At 42.2% G+C, this 15,697-nt stretch overlaps 1 protein-coding gene across 1 annotated transcript in view; it reads right to left on the bottom strand.

Moving 5' to 3' along the window:
• ARAP3 (ArfGAP with RhoGAP domain, ankyrin repeat and PH domain 3) overlaps window positions 1-15,697 on the bottom strand; it is an 89,950-nt gene that overhangs the window by 25,084 nt on the left and 49,169 nt on the right. Inside the window, exons 18-23 of the mRNA XM_018554886.1 lie at window positions 15,088-15,286; window positions 13,426-13,489; window positions 12,974-13,137; window positions 10,562-10,774; window positions 3,775-3,880; window positions 1,106-1,253 (exon numbers count right to left, since the gene is read on the bottom strand). Coding sequence (XP_018410388.1) covers window positions 1,106-1,253; window positions 3,775-3,880; window positions 10,562-10,774; window positions 12,974-13,137; window positions 13,426-13,489; window positions 15,088-15,286 — 894 coding nt within the window. The remainder of the gene's footprint in view (window positions 1-1,105; window positions 1,254-3,774; window positions 3,881-10,561; window positions 10,775-12,973; window positions 13,138-13,425; window positions 13,490-15,087; window positions 15,287-15,697) is intronic.

Here is a 15,697-nt window from a genome sequence, read left to right as displayed (position 1 = left end):
AAAAATATAATATATTACAACTTACCGGTCCTTAGATATAGTTAGTTCCCCATTAGTTTCCTTTAACAGGCATTTTCCCTTTCTACCTGGTAATCCTGCCAATAAACACACTTCCTATCCCTTTGTATCTACACTTTTTTTCTCCATTGTATCTACTTAAGGAGCCAAGGTTGTCACCCAAGCTGGACTTTAAACATGTCTATCTTTAAATCACCTTCATTATATAGTGGATTTAAGGGATTAGTAGATTACAAAACGAATGTTGTTTGTACTTTCTGATAATCTCCAGGAAGTGACAAGTGCACTGTATTTTTAGCCACATCAACTGGTGTTTTCTGTACTTGATGAAAATGTTGGTAGCTGAAATAAAAAGGATTGCAGCCACCACATCTAAGGACTGTTCAGTTGCAATGTATTAAAGTTTTGATAATGGTTTCAGATATGCTTTAAAGTCATAAGAAAAGTATGGGGCTGCCATAGCTGACCTCTCCTATGAGAATATTAGTTTGCTGGCTGTCCTGCTGATGCTTTGGCTTCAATATTTTCTTTGTTGTTGACCCAGAACAAATAATTAGAAAAGGAAATTATCCAGAGTGAGAAAGAGCAATGGCAGACACCACACCTTTCTTAGTTACTTGAAAGTAATGTAGGAAATACTAGCCCCACTTGCTCTTAAAAACATTACTATATGCCCTGCACATACCTCAAATTAGACATGCATCTGCCATATCCTTTACAGCAGCATAAGGGACTAATGTGTGGCCTGTGTAGTGCATGCAGCCTTGGGGGAATTCAACTGACTTTAAAATAATTTGCAGAAATACGGGAGCTGCAATTGATGCTTGCTTCTGACATGCACCAGGGCTGTCATCCTTACTCTTTATTCTACCTTTTGAGTCACTGATCTGGCATAGGCGTTACACATGCTTGCTCCAAGTCAGTCACTTGCTAAGTAGTAAAGAATGAGGATGCGAGCCCTGCAAACTGCACATTCAAAGACAAGTTAGTAGTAGTATATGCCATATTTCTTACATGACTAGGTCTACACCTGAGATCAACAATAGCTCATCCAAGCAGACAAACATTTATAAAGTACATTACTTACATAGAAAACACTAGGATAATTGTCAATCAAATCCTCCATTATCTTCACTTCATGTTCTCCTTTGCCCTCTGTTTGGAACAAGCTCGGAGCAAACAAAAGTGAAAGATTCTTGGTGCACATCTGGTTTAGGTCTGCACATTTTTGGACCCTGGAATATCACAAAAAATAAAAGTTATATGGAGAGATTATAAAGGAAAGTCTACAAAGCCAATATGTAATGTACCTTCTATGGTACCAAAAAATACTCAAGGACATCTAAACATACATTAACAAATTATTAACAGAGGAAATTAACATTCCAAATGTAACTCACACAACAGGGTTAGCTGATCAATAAGTATCAATATTACTTTAAGTAGAAACTCCAGCCAAACCTGTACTAAGCACAAGCGACTTTTACTAAGCGCCTGTGCTTTTCTCATTGAAGGCCTGAGGTTGAGTTGGATTTGCCAGTGCTTCTTAGCCCTGCAAGGGAGTCTGCTTACAAAGCTGCAAGGGTCTTCTACAAAAGAGCCAGGTAAGAACCCAACCAAATATGTCACTAGTACATTAAATGCAGAGGTGCAAACCTGGTCATAACAATTACACAGCAGTCTAAAATAAATACATGAAAAGAGACCAAACAACTAACATGAGAGCCTGTATGCATCATCTACTGCTTTTTTTTAGCACTGTCCATCTCATTGCTGTCACTTTATTGGCTCCAATCACACTACCGTATATAATATTGACTATATCTCAAAATTAGTGTTTTTTAAAAACTTTTTGCAGTGTACAAATTGACTAATTATGTATCATAAACAATTAGGTTTGGAACAATCACTTGCATTTATGATAATTGTCCTATGTACCTGAAGTGAAATGATACAAGCATCAGACATTACCTGATATAATAGCATGTACACAAAACAATGGAAAAATGCATAATAACTGAGATGAATGTCCTTCTCTGTGCTGAGGAAAACTACACTTGTAAAAAACTACAAAAAAAAACTACATACTGCTATGGTTTTTTAAAACAATTTCAACCACTTTCAAATAAGCCTACAATCACAAAAACAATGGCATGGATCAAAGCAACCAAACAATATCCCACCATATGAATATAAAAATTAGGGGTGCACGATACCGTTTTCTCAGTATCGAGTACAAGTACCAATAATTATATTTCGGTACTCGCCATTACCGAGTACCAATACCGGAACTTCCGCTAGCATGGATCCGGCTTCCTGGTCAAAAAGGAAGCCAGGCGGCGTGTCATTACCCACCGCTCCACTTCTTGATTGCCCGGGAAGCCGGCTCCATGCTTTCTGGCCAGCTCAATGCTAATTGGGCATGGAGTCGGCTTCCCAGCCAATCAGGAAGCTGGGAGGTGGGTCACTACCCAGCGCCCCGGCTTCTTGATTGGCTGGGATACCAGCTCCATGCTGTTTGGCCGGCTCGATGCTGATAGGCCGGGAAGCCGACTCTATGTTCCTTCACGGCACTGCCGGTCAGAGGAAATTTCCCTCTGACCGGAAGTTTAGGTATCGGAGCATTTGGGCGAGTACGAGCACTCACCCAAATACTCGGTATCGGCACCGATACCGATACTAGTATTGGTGCATCGCTAATAAAAATATACATTCTTGGTGGTAGGTTGCTTTCAACTGGACTATTTTGTTTTTATAATTAAAGGTTGGTTAAAAGTACTAGAAAATTGCTCCATGCATGCGGTTGTGAAAAATGTTTCTAAAACAACATAGTCAGCATAGCCAGATTCAGGCTTTATTTCTTATGGTACAGGTTAGCAGATAAAAAGGAAGAATCGGGTCAGTATGAGCAAAAGAGACACTGAAATTTATGTACATAAGGTCCACTGGTTGAGAATCAGCATTATACGCAAATTAACTGTCAAAAATTAGTGAAGAGGAAACCCACACCACCAATAGTGGACTCTGCTATTCTCTTAGCTAGCATGTATGTTAGATACCACCGTTAACTGTTTTATTGAGGATGTTAAACCTTATTCACTTTGGTGCCTAAGCAAAGTGCACAGCAGATATCTTCACTGCAGGAGGGCCGCAATCCATTGCAATGCCAACTCCTGCAGATCACTATCCCAATAAGCAGGTACTCATTTCCTTATAAAATGTTATCCTTTGGACCACTTTTCCAGTTAACAGATCAGTTTGTCTACAGCAGTGGTGGTGGTCAAACTCCGCCCCTCCAGCTGTTGTGGAACAACAACCCCCATGAGGCATTGCAAGATTCTCTTAGCTTCAGATATGACTCCCAGATTTCTGAGTCTCACAAACCAGTTTGCTGATCTTTATTAGTCATGACATGTCATGCCCCCTTAGTTTATTAGTTCATTTTCCGGACTTCTAAACATTAAAAAACCATGACAGGTTTCATGGGTTATACATACTACTGCATATTGCAAAAGTTCTGTAGGCACTCAAACAGGTCTTCAAACAGGACTAAAAGTGTAGGTTTTATTATACTAATGTTTTCGCAGGTCGCTGCCCCCCTTTCTCAAGAGTGCCTACTGAATTATTGCTATACTACTGCTACCATGTTTTTCTGGATTGTGTGCTGCTACCAATTTTCTACATAGTATTGCTGCATAATAATATAATATTATAAATATATTTTACAGTTATGGCAAGTGTAGTATAAAGTATTACCGGTAGAGGTGACCAATCAGGGCAGCCAGTGTAGCTCGATTGACTTTAGGAAGGTGGTCAATCAGCTCCATGTATTTTTCTAGCCTCTTTGACCTTTCTTGATGTTCTTAAAATGAATAAATAAGAAAAATGTAATGTCAAACATTTAGACAGTAGGATGAACTGTAAACAGACATATGATGAAAATTCTCATCAGCATAATAGGGTTTTTGTACTCTAAAATCCTTTTCTTGGGAGTCAATTGAAGGTCACAGAAAGTCTTTAACCTACTGGAGGACTGGACACAGTAGCGTCACGAGAGCCCGGCAGTTGCTCGATCGAGGAGGGAATCCTGCAGCATACCGTATCCCACCGGGCGAATGTCCCCTCCTCTCTCTGCCGGCGTCCATCACCAAAATGGATACCAGCAGGTAGTGCGTGATGTCATACACTTTGTAATGTCTCTCTGATACAAAGTGGCTATCTGATATTAAGTGTCGTCATCAACTTCACACTTAGAAAATGGCACTAGGAAAAGGCACACACATAACTGCCTTGCTCCATACAGACTGCAGGTAATCCTGTTCACTCCATTCACCTATGTCTCTACCAAATTTGATTTCGACTCTCCATCAGTTAACATGCCTTCTCTACCACTGCTTTTCACAATTATGTCCTCACTTCTTAAAATTTATTTTCTTTACTCCCCCTCTCCACCCCACAAATTATATATTGCACCGTCTCTCCTACCCTCTCCCTATTACTGCACTCATCAACTCCTGCTCATTCTTAACCCACATGCAAGGGTTACCTCCAGATCATTGGGGCATGTTCACTCATATAAATCTCACTCTCACCTTACTTCGCTCACCCTTCTGCTTCTCCTTACTTCTTGGGATATGTGTCCCAATCCTGGCCCTATGTTTTATAATATTCACCCTCCGAACCAGCACTCCCTTTCCTCTGGCAGCAGCCGCAATCAACGCACCCTCATTTCTATCCCCCTGCTTCCTAGAACCAGCCCTTCCTTCTCATGTGCCCTCTGGAATGCCCGTTCTGTCTGTAACAAACTCACTGTGCATGGTCTTCTTATCTCCAATTCTTTTAACATGCTTGCGGTCACTGAAACCTGGCTTCAGGAATCCGACTCGGCCTCCTCTGCTGCCCTCTCCCATGGTGGCCTCCACTGGACGCACTCACCCAGACCCAGTGGACGGAAAGGAGGTGGAGTGGGAATCCTTCTATCCCCACAATGCACTTTTCAAGTTCTGCCTTCGCCTCCCTCTCTATCCCTCTCCTCATTTGAAGCTCACTGTATTCGTCTTTTTTCTCCAGTTTCTCTGAGGGTTGCTGTAATATACCGGCCTCCTGGACCAATATCTCGCTTTCTTGATTACTTCTCTGCTTGGCTACCGTACTTTCTCTCCTCAGAAATACCCACTATCATTCTTGGTGACTTTAACATCGCAAATAACAAACACCCCAGCTTCCACTCAATTTCTCAACCTAACCTCTTCTTTTGACCTAACACAATGGACACACACCCCTACTCACTCTGATGGTAACATACTAGATCTGGTTTTCTCTCACCTGTGCACACCTTGCAACCTCTCCAAAATCCCTTTTTCCCCTCTCGGACCATAACCTTGTCAGTTTCACCTTCACCCTGTCCCCAACCATGAATCCCCCTACACGGCACACTGTCACCCGGAGAAACCTTCGCCACCTCGACCCTTCTCTTCTCTACTCTGCTACTGACTACCTCTATGACAAAATCTCACCCCTGTCCTGCCCTGACCTGGTTACTTCCGTATTCAACAGCTCGCTCTCATCCTCCCTAGACACCTTGGCTCCCCTCACTACACGCAGACTTCAACCATGTCAACTACAACCGTGGCAAACTAAAGAAACCAGAAACCTCAAGAGACGAGTGTGGCGTAAAACTAGGTCTCTGCAAGACTTTACCCTGTATAAAGATGCCCTCCTAAAATATAGCTCCTCCCTCCGTGCTTCCAAACAGACTTATTTCGTCACCCTTATTAACACACTCTCATCCAAATCTCGTCAACTCTTTTCTACGTTTAACTCTCTACTATGTTCCCCACCGCCACCACCCATTAACTCACTCACTGCCCAGGACATTGCCATTCATTTCACAAACAAAATAGATGCAATCCGAGATAAAATGCCCACTGTCCAGTCACTTTCCCCTATTTATGTACCAGGCCCACCATCACCCTTGTTACTTTCCTTTTTTGAGCCTATCACCACAGAAGAGGCTGCCAAGCTTCTCTCTGACACCCACCTCACCACTTGCCCCCTGGGCCCTGTTCCCTCACCACTACTCCGATCACGCTCTTGCTCTATCCTACACTCTCTTACTTACATTTTTAATCTTTCCCTCTCCACTGGCATCTTTCCCTCCCCTCTAAAACATGCACTGGTCACCCCAAAAACCTTCACTGGACCCCACTAACCTCAGACCAAATCTCCTTACTCCCCTTCACCTCCAAACTCCTCATCTTCAATCGCCTGAGCCTCCACCTCACTGATAACAACCTTCTCGATCCCTTACAGTCTGGCTTTCGCCCCCCAACACTCCACTGAAACTGCCCTCCTAAAACTCACTAATGACTTACTAACAGCAAAAAACAACGGCCTTTACTCCTTACCCTTGCTATTAGACCTTTCTGCTGCTTTTGACACAGTTGACCACCCACTGCTCCTCAAAAAACTCCACTTGCTTGGCCTACAAGACTCTGTTCTCTCATGGTTCTCTTTCTACCTATCTAAGCGCTCTTTTAGTGTAACCTACAAATCTACATCTTCCTCTCCTCTCCCCCTGTCTGTTGGGGTCCCCCAAGGCTCTGTCCTCTGACCCCTTCTCTATCTCCTCTCTTGGTCAGTTAATAACCTCACATGGCTTCCAGTACCATCTCTATGCTGATGTCACTCAAATATAGCTCTCCACTCTACAACTCACCTTCTCAGTCTCCTTACGTATCACTAACTTACTAACTGACATATCAGTCTGGATGTCGCAACATTTCTTAAAGCTCAATCTTTAAAAAAATGAGCTCATGGTATTCCCTCCCCCCCATGCACCCTCCCGCAACTTTTCGATTATGATTGATAACACAACCATCGTCAACCCTCACCCCATGCCAGGGTGCTAGGTGTCATCCTTGACTCGGACCTCACCTTTCTTCCCCACATCCAATCCCTATCCAAATCCTGCCATCTTCAACTTCGCAACATCTCCAAAATACGCCCCTTCCTCACCAATGAACCCACAAAGCTACTCATCCACTCACTTGTTATCTCTCGTCTCGACTATTGTAACTCCCTCCTCATTGGCCTACCTCTACACAGGATATCCTCCCTCCAGTCTATCATGAATGCTGCCGCCAGACTTATCCACCTAACCAACCGCTCAGTATCTGCAACCCCCCTCTGTCACTCCCTGCACTGGCTTCCAATCGCCCAAAGGATAAAATTCAAAAGATTAAAAGCCACTGACAAAGCCATTCACAACTCATCCCCAGGTTACATCTCCAACCTTGTCTTTAAGTATCACCCTAACCATCCCCTACGCTCCTCCCAAGACCTCCTGCTCTCTATCTCCCTTGTCAACTCCTCCCATGCTTGCCTCCAGGACTTCTCTAGAGTCTCCCCCATTCTGTGGAACTCTTTACCCCAACCCAAGTCTATCTCTCACTCTGACTGCCTTTAGGCGATCCCTTAAGACTCATCTCTTCAGGGAAGCCTATCCCACCTCTAACTAACCACTGAACCATCACTTTCTCAAACAATTCATCCCCACACAGCTACCTCCTCATGTATCACTTGCCCCTGCCTTTTAGATTGTAAGCTCTCACGGGCAGGGCCCTCCTTTCCATCTTGTCTTGAATTGTATTGTAATGTCTTCCTTATATTGTAAAGTGCTGCGGAAACTGTCGGCACCATATAAATCCTGTATAATAATAAATAAATAATAAGGGTGAATACCCAAGGTGCAGACAAGAGGCCGAAGGGCAAAGCCCTACTAGTGGTGCAGATGTCCCATAGTTTTTTTGCATAATTTCTGGGCATTCAGATCAAGATAGGGTGGATGCCCTCATTAGGAACTGGGGCAAATACATCTTAATCCAGAGGATTTTAAGGGGCTTGACGGAGATCTGCTATTCAGTACAGTAACTGGTAGTGAGAAACGGAGGGGAGTGCAATGAGCATCCAGGTATCTGAGGTGCAAGCTGTCCATGTGTTCACAGACCTAAACCTTGTGAGAGGACAGATAGACAAGCTTGAGGGGGTCTCAAAGTAGAGGTTGAGGGAGTGGAGCAATCAGATGGACATTTAAAAGTCAGAGAGGGAGATTTCACCAGTAGCATCTTTGTTAATATTATCAAGAGCTGGTCCAAAGAGATGTTGTCCCTTAAAGGCCATGCAGATCAAATGCTTTTTGCACAAAGGTTTCACAGCCCAGCACTTTAGCCAAGGTACCCTACGCATATGTACTGATATGAGATACATGCATGAAAGAAGAATCTTACAGAAAACTGTCAGAACTGAAGTATAATGGTACAGCTATCTGCTTCACGTGTTCAATAAGCAAGGGCTCCACTTTAGAAGGAGATAGATCTCGTTTAAGGGATTTAGACCAGTCAGACAAAGTTAAGTCACAGCCAGAACAGAGTTAAGAGCAGGGCCCACCAGAGAGAACAAGAGAGAGAGAACAAGACTCTACAAAGGGCTTCCAACAGTTTGTTAGCTGGATCCTTTAAAACAGATTACCTTCTTCACCAGTATAGTCTTGTTAGATTGGAAATGGATACAAGGCTAATAAGTGCTTAAGGGGATCAAATAACTTACCAATATGTTTCTCTTACCAATCTGCATAGAGAAACATTTGAAAAAAATAAGTCTCTGGAGCCGATGGCTCGAAAGTAACACGGGCTGAGGGCAAATCAAATATAGAATCTGCAGAAAAGGCTGCAATCAGAGTAAGCAAATACCTGCGTGATTTGGTCCATAAAGTCTTGCATAACCGTAGTAAAGACCCCAGCCAAAAGGGCAGAGCTCCTAGCCACATTTGACAAAGATAAAGAGGTCCCTAAGACAGGTGGTAATCTGGTTCCAGACTGCAGACGTCAGCAACGTCAGTAGGCGTGCTGCAAGCAATCCCAAAGCCCTATGTAGAAAGTGAGCTGGGGGGGCATTCAGTACAGTAGGACTGCCCCTCCTATCGCTAGACATGTTGTGGTCATGTGGAGGTAAGGCAAAGAACAGGTATAGGTATTACAAATTCAACCTGTGAATGTGGCGCACTAAATTCACAGGTTAAAAAGATTAGCGCAGCATACTCACAGGTCAATTAAGATTCATAATCACACATTATAGTGCTTGCTGCTGAGATATACAGTATATTGGCACAAGGTGTTTTATAGGTATTAGGTATAGGCTCAAGTTAAGAAGCAAAGGCACTCATGGAACCCAGGCAGCTGGTAGCAGGTTAGTGTTGGATGGCTGGAGATTCCCAAACAAGCAGAAACGGACTGAAGATCAAAGTTCCATGCGGCTCTTTGCAAACATGAGCAGCAGCGTCCTTGATGCTTTATGGTTGGAAAGAGGGCATGGAGGACACTCCACTCAGGAAATTGCTGCAAAGTCAGTGCTCAGCTCCACAGCGCTAATCCCTTCCACAGTAAAACCGTCTGGAACAGGAAATAAAGGTGCCCAGCGCCCTATGTAAATGAGACAGTGTGGCCTACTCACTGAGTCTTTACAGACAGTGCAGGTGCTGATGCAATGCAAGCGGTTTTGGACCTGGAAAGTGCTCCACAGCAAACCTTTGCCAGAAATGAGTCTTGAAAGCACCCAAAGCGGAACCCAGTGACCGATGGTCACTTCCAAGCTATCTCTGCAATGTCCAACTGCAATTCAAAAGACAAAACTCCAGCAATAACAAGAAGGGTCTTTAATTAGGGAAAATTGAAGACAAAAAAGGTGCTAGCAAAATGAAAGTTAGTCTACCCACAGCAGAGCTGTAGAAAAGATGTACTGTACATCCTCCTATATCATCCCTCAAATAACTGCAGTTTCAGCGCCATAGAAAGCATGTCGGCAAATGAACAAAAGGACATTTTAGTTATTTAACAAGATTCATCCAGAAGAAGATTTGTCCAAAGGTGAAAAATAACTCCTACTGTACTATCAACCTCTGCCTTGGCAATATTCACCCAGCAAATGTCATATAATACATAGCACAAACCCTACCAGAAATTGCTGGGCAAATCCCAACAAATCTTAATTTGGGTGAATTTAGATATTTTTACTGGGCAAATTTCACAAGTGAATCATTGATAAATACTCCCCTAAATGTCCCTTTTGTCTTTCATAATGATACAAAATATGTAAGCTGACTGTAAGAGAAAAACAGAATCGTTATCCGTTTACAGCAAGAAGGATTAATAAACATGCAAATAGAGTGCTTCGCCTCCATGTTACTGTTCTTGATTTTTAATTTCATGGTTTAATGAACAGTATTTTAGTTTTATGGTAAACAGCAAAACAACAAAGATAAATGTGTTGCTGCTGTAACAAAGAGTCGGAATGTCACATGTGAAACAGTACACTTAGCTAACACAAAAGATTTAAAGAAGAACTCCATCCAAAAATAACAAGATAAAAATTAGCTAATTAAAAAGATAAAAATCCCAAACCAGCTTTTGCTGTAATATTCACCCTCAATCAAGAGCCTGAGATTATATTTTAACTGACAGGGGCAGATTTTATTTTGGTTTATTACCTGCAGCTTCTCTCCACTGCGGATGGCGCTCTGTTGTGAAAATAGGATCATCCAGCTCCCTGAAAAACCTCTTCAACACATCTGTGACATCCTCAACGAAATTGTCGCTGATGCGGAGTTTGACGTTTCGGGCATCTTTTCGGAACTCGTCCATCAGCAGTTTAATCCGAGATTTGGCTCCATTTTTTCTATATATCCCCTCGTGGCGGAGACCTGTGCAAACACACTGTTATGAGCCCTAAATATCTATATATGCCTGGCAGATGTGTTCCTGAGACAGGACAACTAACCAGAATATGGTGAAATAGGCAAAAAAAATATGGCATGCACTAAATTCTTTATCTTCTGCCTGTGTACTTCAAGATGCAGAACAGCGCGCCTCCACTGTGCCCTCTAATATCTCAAATCATGGAACATCTGTGTATTGTATAATGTGGAACTGAGCACACTCTAAGCATGTTAACCCAATATGCTTCAGATTTATAAAAATCTAATCCAGTCTTTCTTAACCGTTTTACCTCTTAGGCACCCTTGAAATCATTTTCAGTTCTCAGGGAACCCCACTAAAGGCAATTTATCTGGGAACCGAGGGAAAAATACACATTGCATTGGCGCTGAGTGGGAAGAATGCCCCCCTTACAGTGGTGACCAGAATGTCATGTTTTTTTATAGCTAAAAAGATCATTGTTGTCATGCTGCTGGCTCTTTCAAGTGGCACTGGCCCAGGAACTATGCAGGTACCATCAAACGGGAGGTCAGTATGGCACAGCTCAAGGAACCCCTGGCAGTCTCTGGTGGAGCCTTAGAGTTCCATTGAACCCAGGTTGAGAATGGCTAATCTAACATGCAGGAGATTTATAACAGGCATTATCTGTCTGCCTCTTATGGGTCATGTCAATTGCTGTCATTTTGACATGAAAGAAATATATAAGAAATCTCTGTACCATCCAATGTGCATGGAACTACTTAGTAGTTCTTTTAGATAGGTAAAGATAACAGGCAAATTTCAAAGAATCTGGTTCAGTTATATAATCCATAAAGAATCCTAGAACTTTAAAGATCCTATTACTCAATTCTCTCTCTAAACAAGTTGAGACCTACAACATGCAAATTAAAAATTCTATGTTGACAAATATATATATATATTATTTTTTTAAACACTGATCAAATGGAGTCCACATGTTTATTAAAGGAGAACCACAGGGTTAGGGATTTTCCCCATAGTTCTCCTAAGGGTAACGGGAGGACACAAACTAGCGTCCTCCCGTCACCCAAAGCTCAGTATACCGCGAGTTGCAGCTCGCGGTATACTGAGACGCCGCAGCCGGAACGGATCCCAACAATTATGTCTGGATCCTCCCAGCTGCGTGAGTGACAGCTGGTTCTGCCTCTAGCTGGGCAGAGCCAGCTGTCACTCACGCAGCTGTGCGGCATCTCAGTACACCGTGAGCTATACCCGCCCCCTCCCCAGTCTGTTCCGCCAGTCAGCGCTGGAGGATCGGAGCGGGGAGGGGGGAATCCAGTCCCTTCCCTGCCACGGCTCTCTGCCGGCACAGGATCGAGAAGTGAGCGAGCGCCGCTATGTGTTCGCTCAATTCCCCATCCACTGAGCCAACCTGTGAGTTTCATTGTCACAGGTCGGCTCAGATTTTGAGGCTGAGTGAAAACCACTCACCTCATAATTCTCCTTTAAGCAATCTACTACCTTTTAGTGAACATACGTATATGATGCTCATCTCTTCACATGTACTGATGTGTGTTACATAACAGTACATGATGTATGTACTGATGATCAGCGTATATATGCTTATCCTTTATGCTCCCAATAAAATTCAATGTAAAATTTTTTTTTAATTAACCTCAAGATCAAAACCTACATGACTTGGATACTAAATAGAATATAAAAAAAAAAACTATTACTAGCATACAGAAAGATTCCCATTCTGGCACAGATTTTTAGATGCTTCACATTGTAAATGATTCGTTTCCTGTTAGTGGCTATTTTAGGCTAAGAAAGAGATGACTGCTGTTTGAATGTTACTAATATCCATTAAACTGTTTATACACCATATTGTAATTTAGGACTCAAGTGTGTGTTATATTTTTTTGGAAGGTTAAATACAGAGTGATGACTTTTAATTGTATCTGGCAGCAGTGTTGGTATATTGGCAAGTATTGATCAGGTAGGAAACAATTTTTAAATGACATGTCTACAGTGAAACACGTGAAGACAATCAAAGCTAAATATAGAATGAACAGGTTGCACGTAATCTGATGCTAGAGCTTATCAGTGATCCCCTCTGTGACTCTACTTTCTATAGACTCCATCAAGCACAAACAATCTTCCAGAGTTTCTTTAGATTTTGCATATTAAATCTCCATAATATTTCTGGTAAAAACAATCACACTCACCGTACTGAGTGAGAAACGCAATGCAGCTGTCCACAATGATGGGAATGTCATTCCTACTAAGTTGCTGGTCACGTAACATGTTGCCACCACTGCATGCTGCTGTCTGGATATCTGAACTCCATGCCAAGAAATCTGCCCTTGTGAAACCCTGCAAATACAGGGTCCTACAGAGTGGAAGTAAATATCAAGTCGATTTAAAAAAACTGAAAATATTCCCCGCACATAGAAAACATTGTTTGGTTCATGTACACTTTACAAAGCTATAAAATCTTCTTTGGCAACCATTTTCTCATTTGCAATATAGCAAGTGCAATTACCTGAAAACTATCCATCTGAAACATATAGAATGGCCACCAGGTGGCAGAGGAGCCCCATATAAAATAATCTGACTTCTTTTGGAATAAAGTGTGAAATAGAAATCACAAACACAAAAATAATTAACTTAAACGTACCTTCCTTTTTCTACCAGTATTAATATATCTTTCTTCTCAGAATTTTCCGCTGCTGGTGATACAGCTAAATATCAAGAAAGAAATACGTAGAGAGATGCTCATTAAAATCAACAGACTCTAGTTTCTAACATTTTATACACCTGCTTATAAAAATAGCACAAGTGCTTAAAGTGACATTAAACCCTCAGATTTTTTTTACATAAAACAATACTGTAATGTGTGCCTTACTGTAATCCATGGTTGTTTCCCTTCTCTTTGCTGTTCTTCCTTTTAAATCCTTCTCTCTTCTCATGATGGCCACAACTTCTGTTTTGCAGCAGACTGCCTTGTCTCTGAAATGGATACATGGTGTCTGTGTGTAGGTTCACAACCTGAGACAGCACTACAGGAAGAGGCACTCAGCTGCAAAGGAAGTTCTCCCCAAGCATGAGAAGAGATGAGGATTTAAAAGGAAGAGCAGCAAAGAGAAGGGAAACAACCATGGATTACAATAAGGCACACATTCCAGTATTGGTTTATGTTAAAAAATCTGAGGGTTTAATGTCACTTTAAATCTGGACTTCAAGCACTTTTAGGGTTCGTTCACACAGGTGCAGAAGTCCACATACTGTGGAGATGACACAGACAGTCTGCTTCCAGGGATACGCAAGAAAACACACTGAGCAGTGTCTACCAGTGTACAACTGCAGCAGGTAATTTACTTATACAGACGGGCTGTATGCATAACCTATAGCTCCCTGGCACGGACTTCTGCACCTGTGTGAATGAGCCCTTATTTAAATACATTCCTCAGTAGTAACGCAGGACAAGAACCAACTTTGTGTGCACCAAATTACTTTCTAAACCCAGATGTTAGAGATGCTTACTAACAGCTAAACACTGCCTGTTGTGTGTACACATTGGAGGCTTATCAGGCTGCCAAGGTTCTATTCCAATAAAAGATAATTGGAAAATAGTTAAGATTTCTGTGCCATTGTTAAGAACTTTAAAGATTGATTTCCACAATGGCTGTGGTTACAAGGCTGGTTTTAAAGTGATTTGACCACTACAAATACTGCAGTGTGCACTAGTCTGGGAATGGTAGTGACTGGCTGAAGAAGTAATCACCCTTCTCCAGAAACTGAGAGGCATACTAGAATCATAAGGAATACTGAAATCATAGAAAACAGATTGTTTTCTTTCCTATAAATTCAGTTCTACTGGTTATACTCAACCCCACAATACTGGCTGAGACACAAGTGGTTCAGTGTGGCCAGTCATAGTTAAATCCATGCACACAATACCCCAGAATAGGGTACTTCAATAAATCATAGACTAAGAACAGGGCCATGGCTATGTTGGCTAGGGGGAAATAACACAAGACATTTTTCAAATGGTTGTAAAAAAAACAGTGGGTGCCAACTGGTCCCTAGGGCACATTGGTTGACAAGACAAACTTGGCCTCAACAGCACACACCCAACATACTAAGGGCACCACCATTATTCTGTTACAGGTACAAAAACCTAAAGAGGAGTGGTGGCCAGGGAACCCACCCACTCTTTCCCTGGATAGACTTCATAGGGATAGCCCTAATGAGACAGAAATAATTTTGTGCAACATAGACCCTGTTTCAACTGAGGCCATTTGTAACATCTGTAGAAAGCTGTCTCTATAATACTTACTGAGCTCCTGGAGACTACGCAAATTGACACTGTCTTCTGCTGCATTCTGTTCCTCTGGACAGATAAAAAGATGACTTTTCTGTAACAGAAAGAAGCCTTCCTTCCACTGATCTGGGTTCAGCATTGCTTTGTAGCGCATCTTACCCACTCGCTGGAACTCATATACTAGCAGACAGTGGCAGCTGATTGGGGTGAACCACTGCATGGAAAGAAAAAAAACGGTGTCACAGGTTTTAGAGCATAACCCTTCAAAACCTAAAAGACAACTCTAGCAAGTGAGGATTGGGGAGAGAGAGAGAGAGAGAGAGCGAGAGAGCAAGAGGAAGTCAGATTTTCTAAAGGCATGGAACAAGGTTATAAACGGCAGTGTCATTTATTCTTTTTTCTTCCAGTCCACTATTCTCTGGATGCATTGTATGGAGTTGTTCTAAAATAAAAGACACCCTTTTTCAGTTATGCATTCATATACAGAGTTATTCACAAAAGGGTGAAGAGTTTGGAGAAGGAAGGAGAAGTGAACAATCTAGGACAACATAGCTGATTTGGAAAGTGAGCTGAATTGGAGAATGTTTCCAAATCAGCTGTTTTGGCCTAGATTGTTCACTTCTCC

This window comes from Nanorana parkeri, unplaced genomic scaffold, assembly GCF_000935625.1.
Source record: "Nanorana parkeri isolate BGI_ZX_2015 unplaced genomic scaffold, ASM93562v1 scaffold176, whole genome shotgun sequence".
Classification (NCBI taxonomy): Eukaryota; Metazoa; Chordata; class Amphibia; order Anura; family Dicroglossidae; genus Nanorana; species Nanorana parkeri.
Note: the sequence above shows the minus strand (reverse complement) of the source record. Positions and strands in the feature narration are given on the sequence as shown.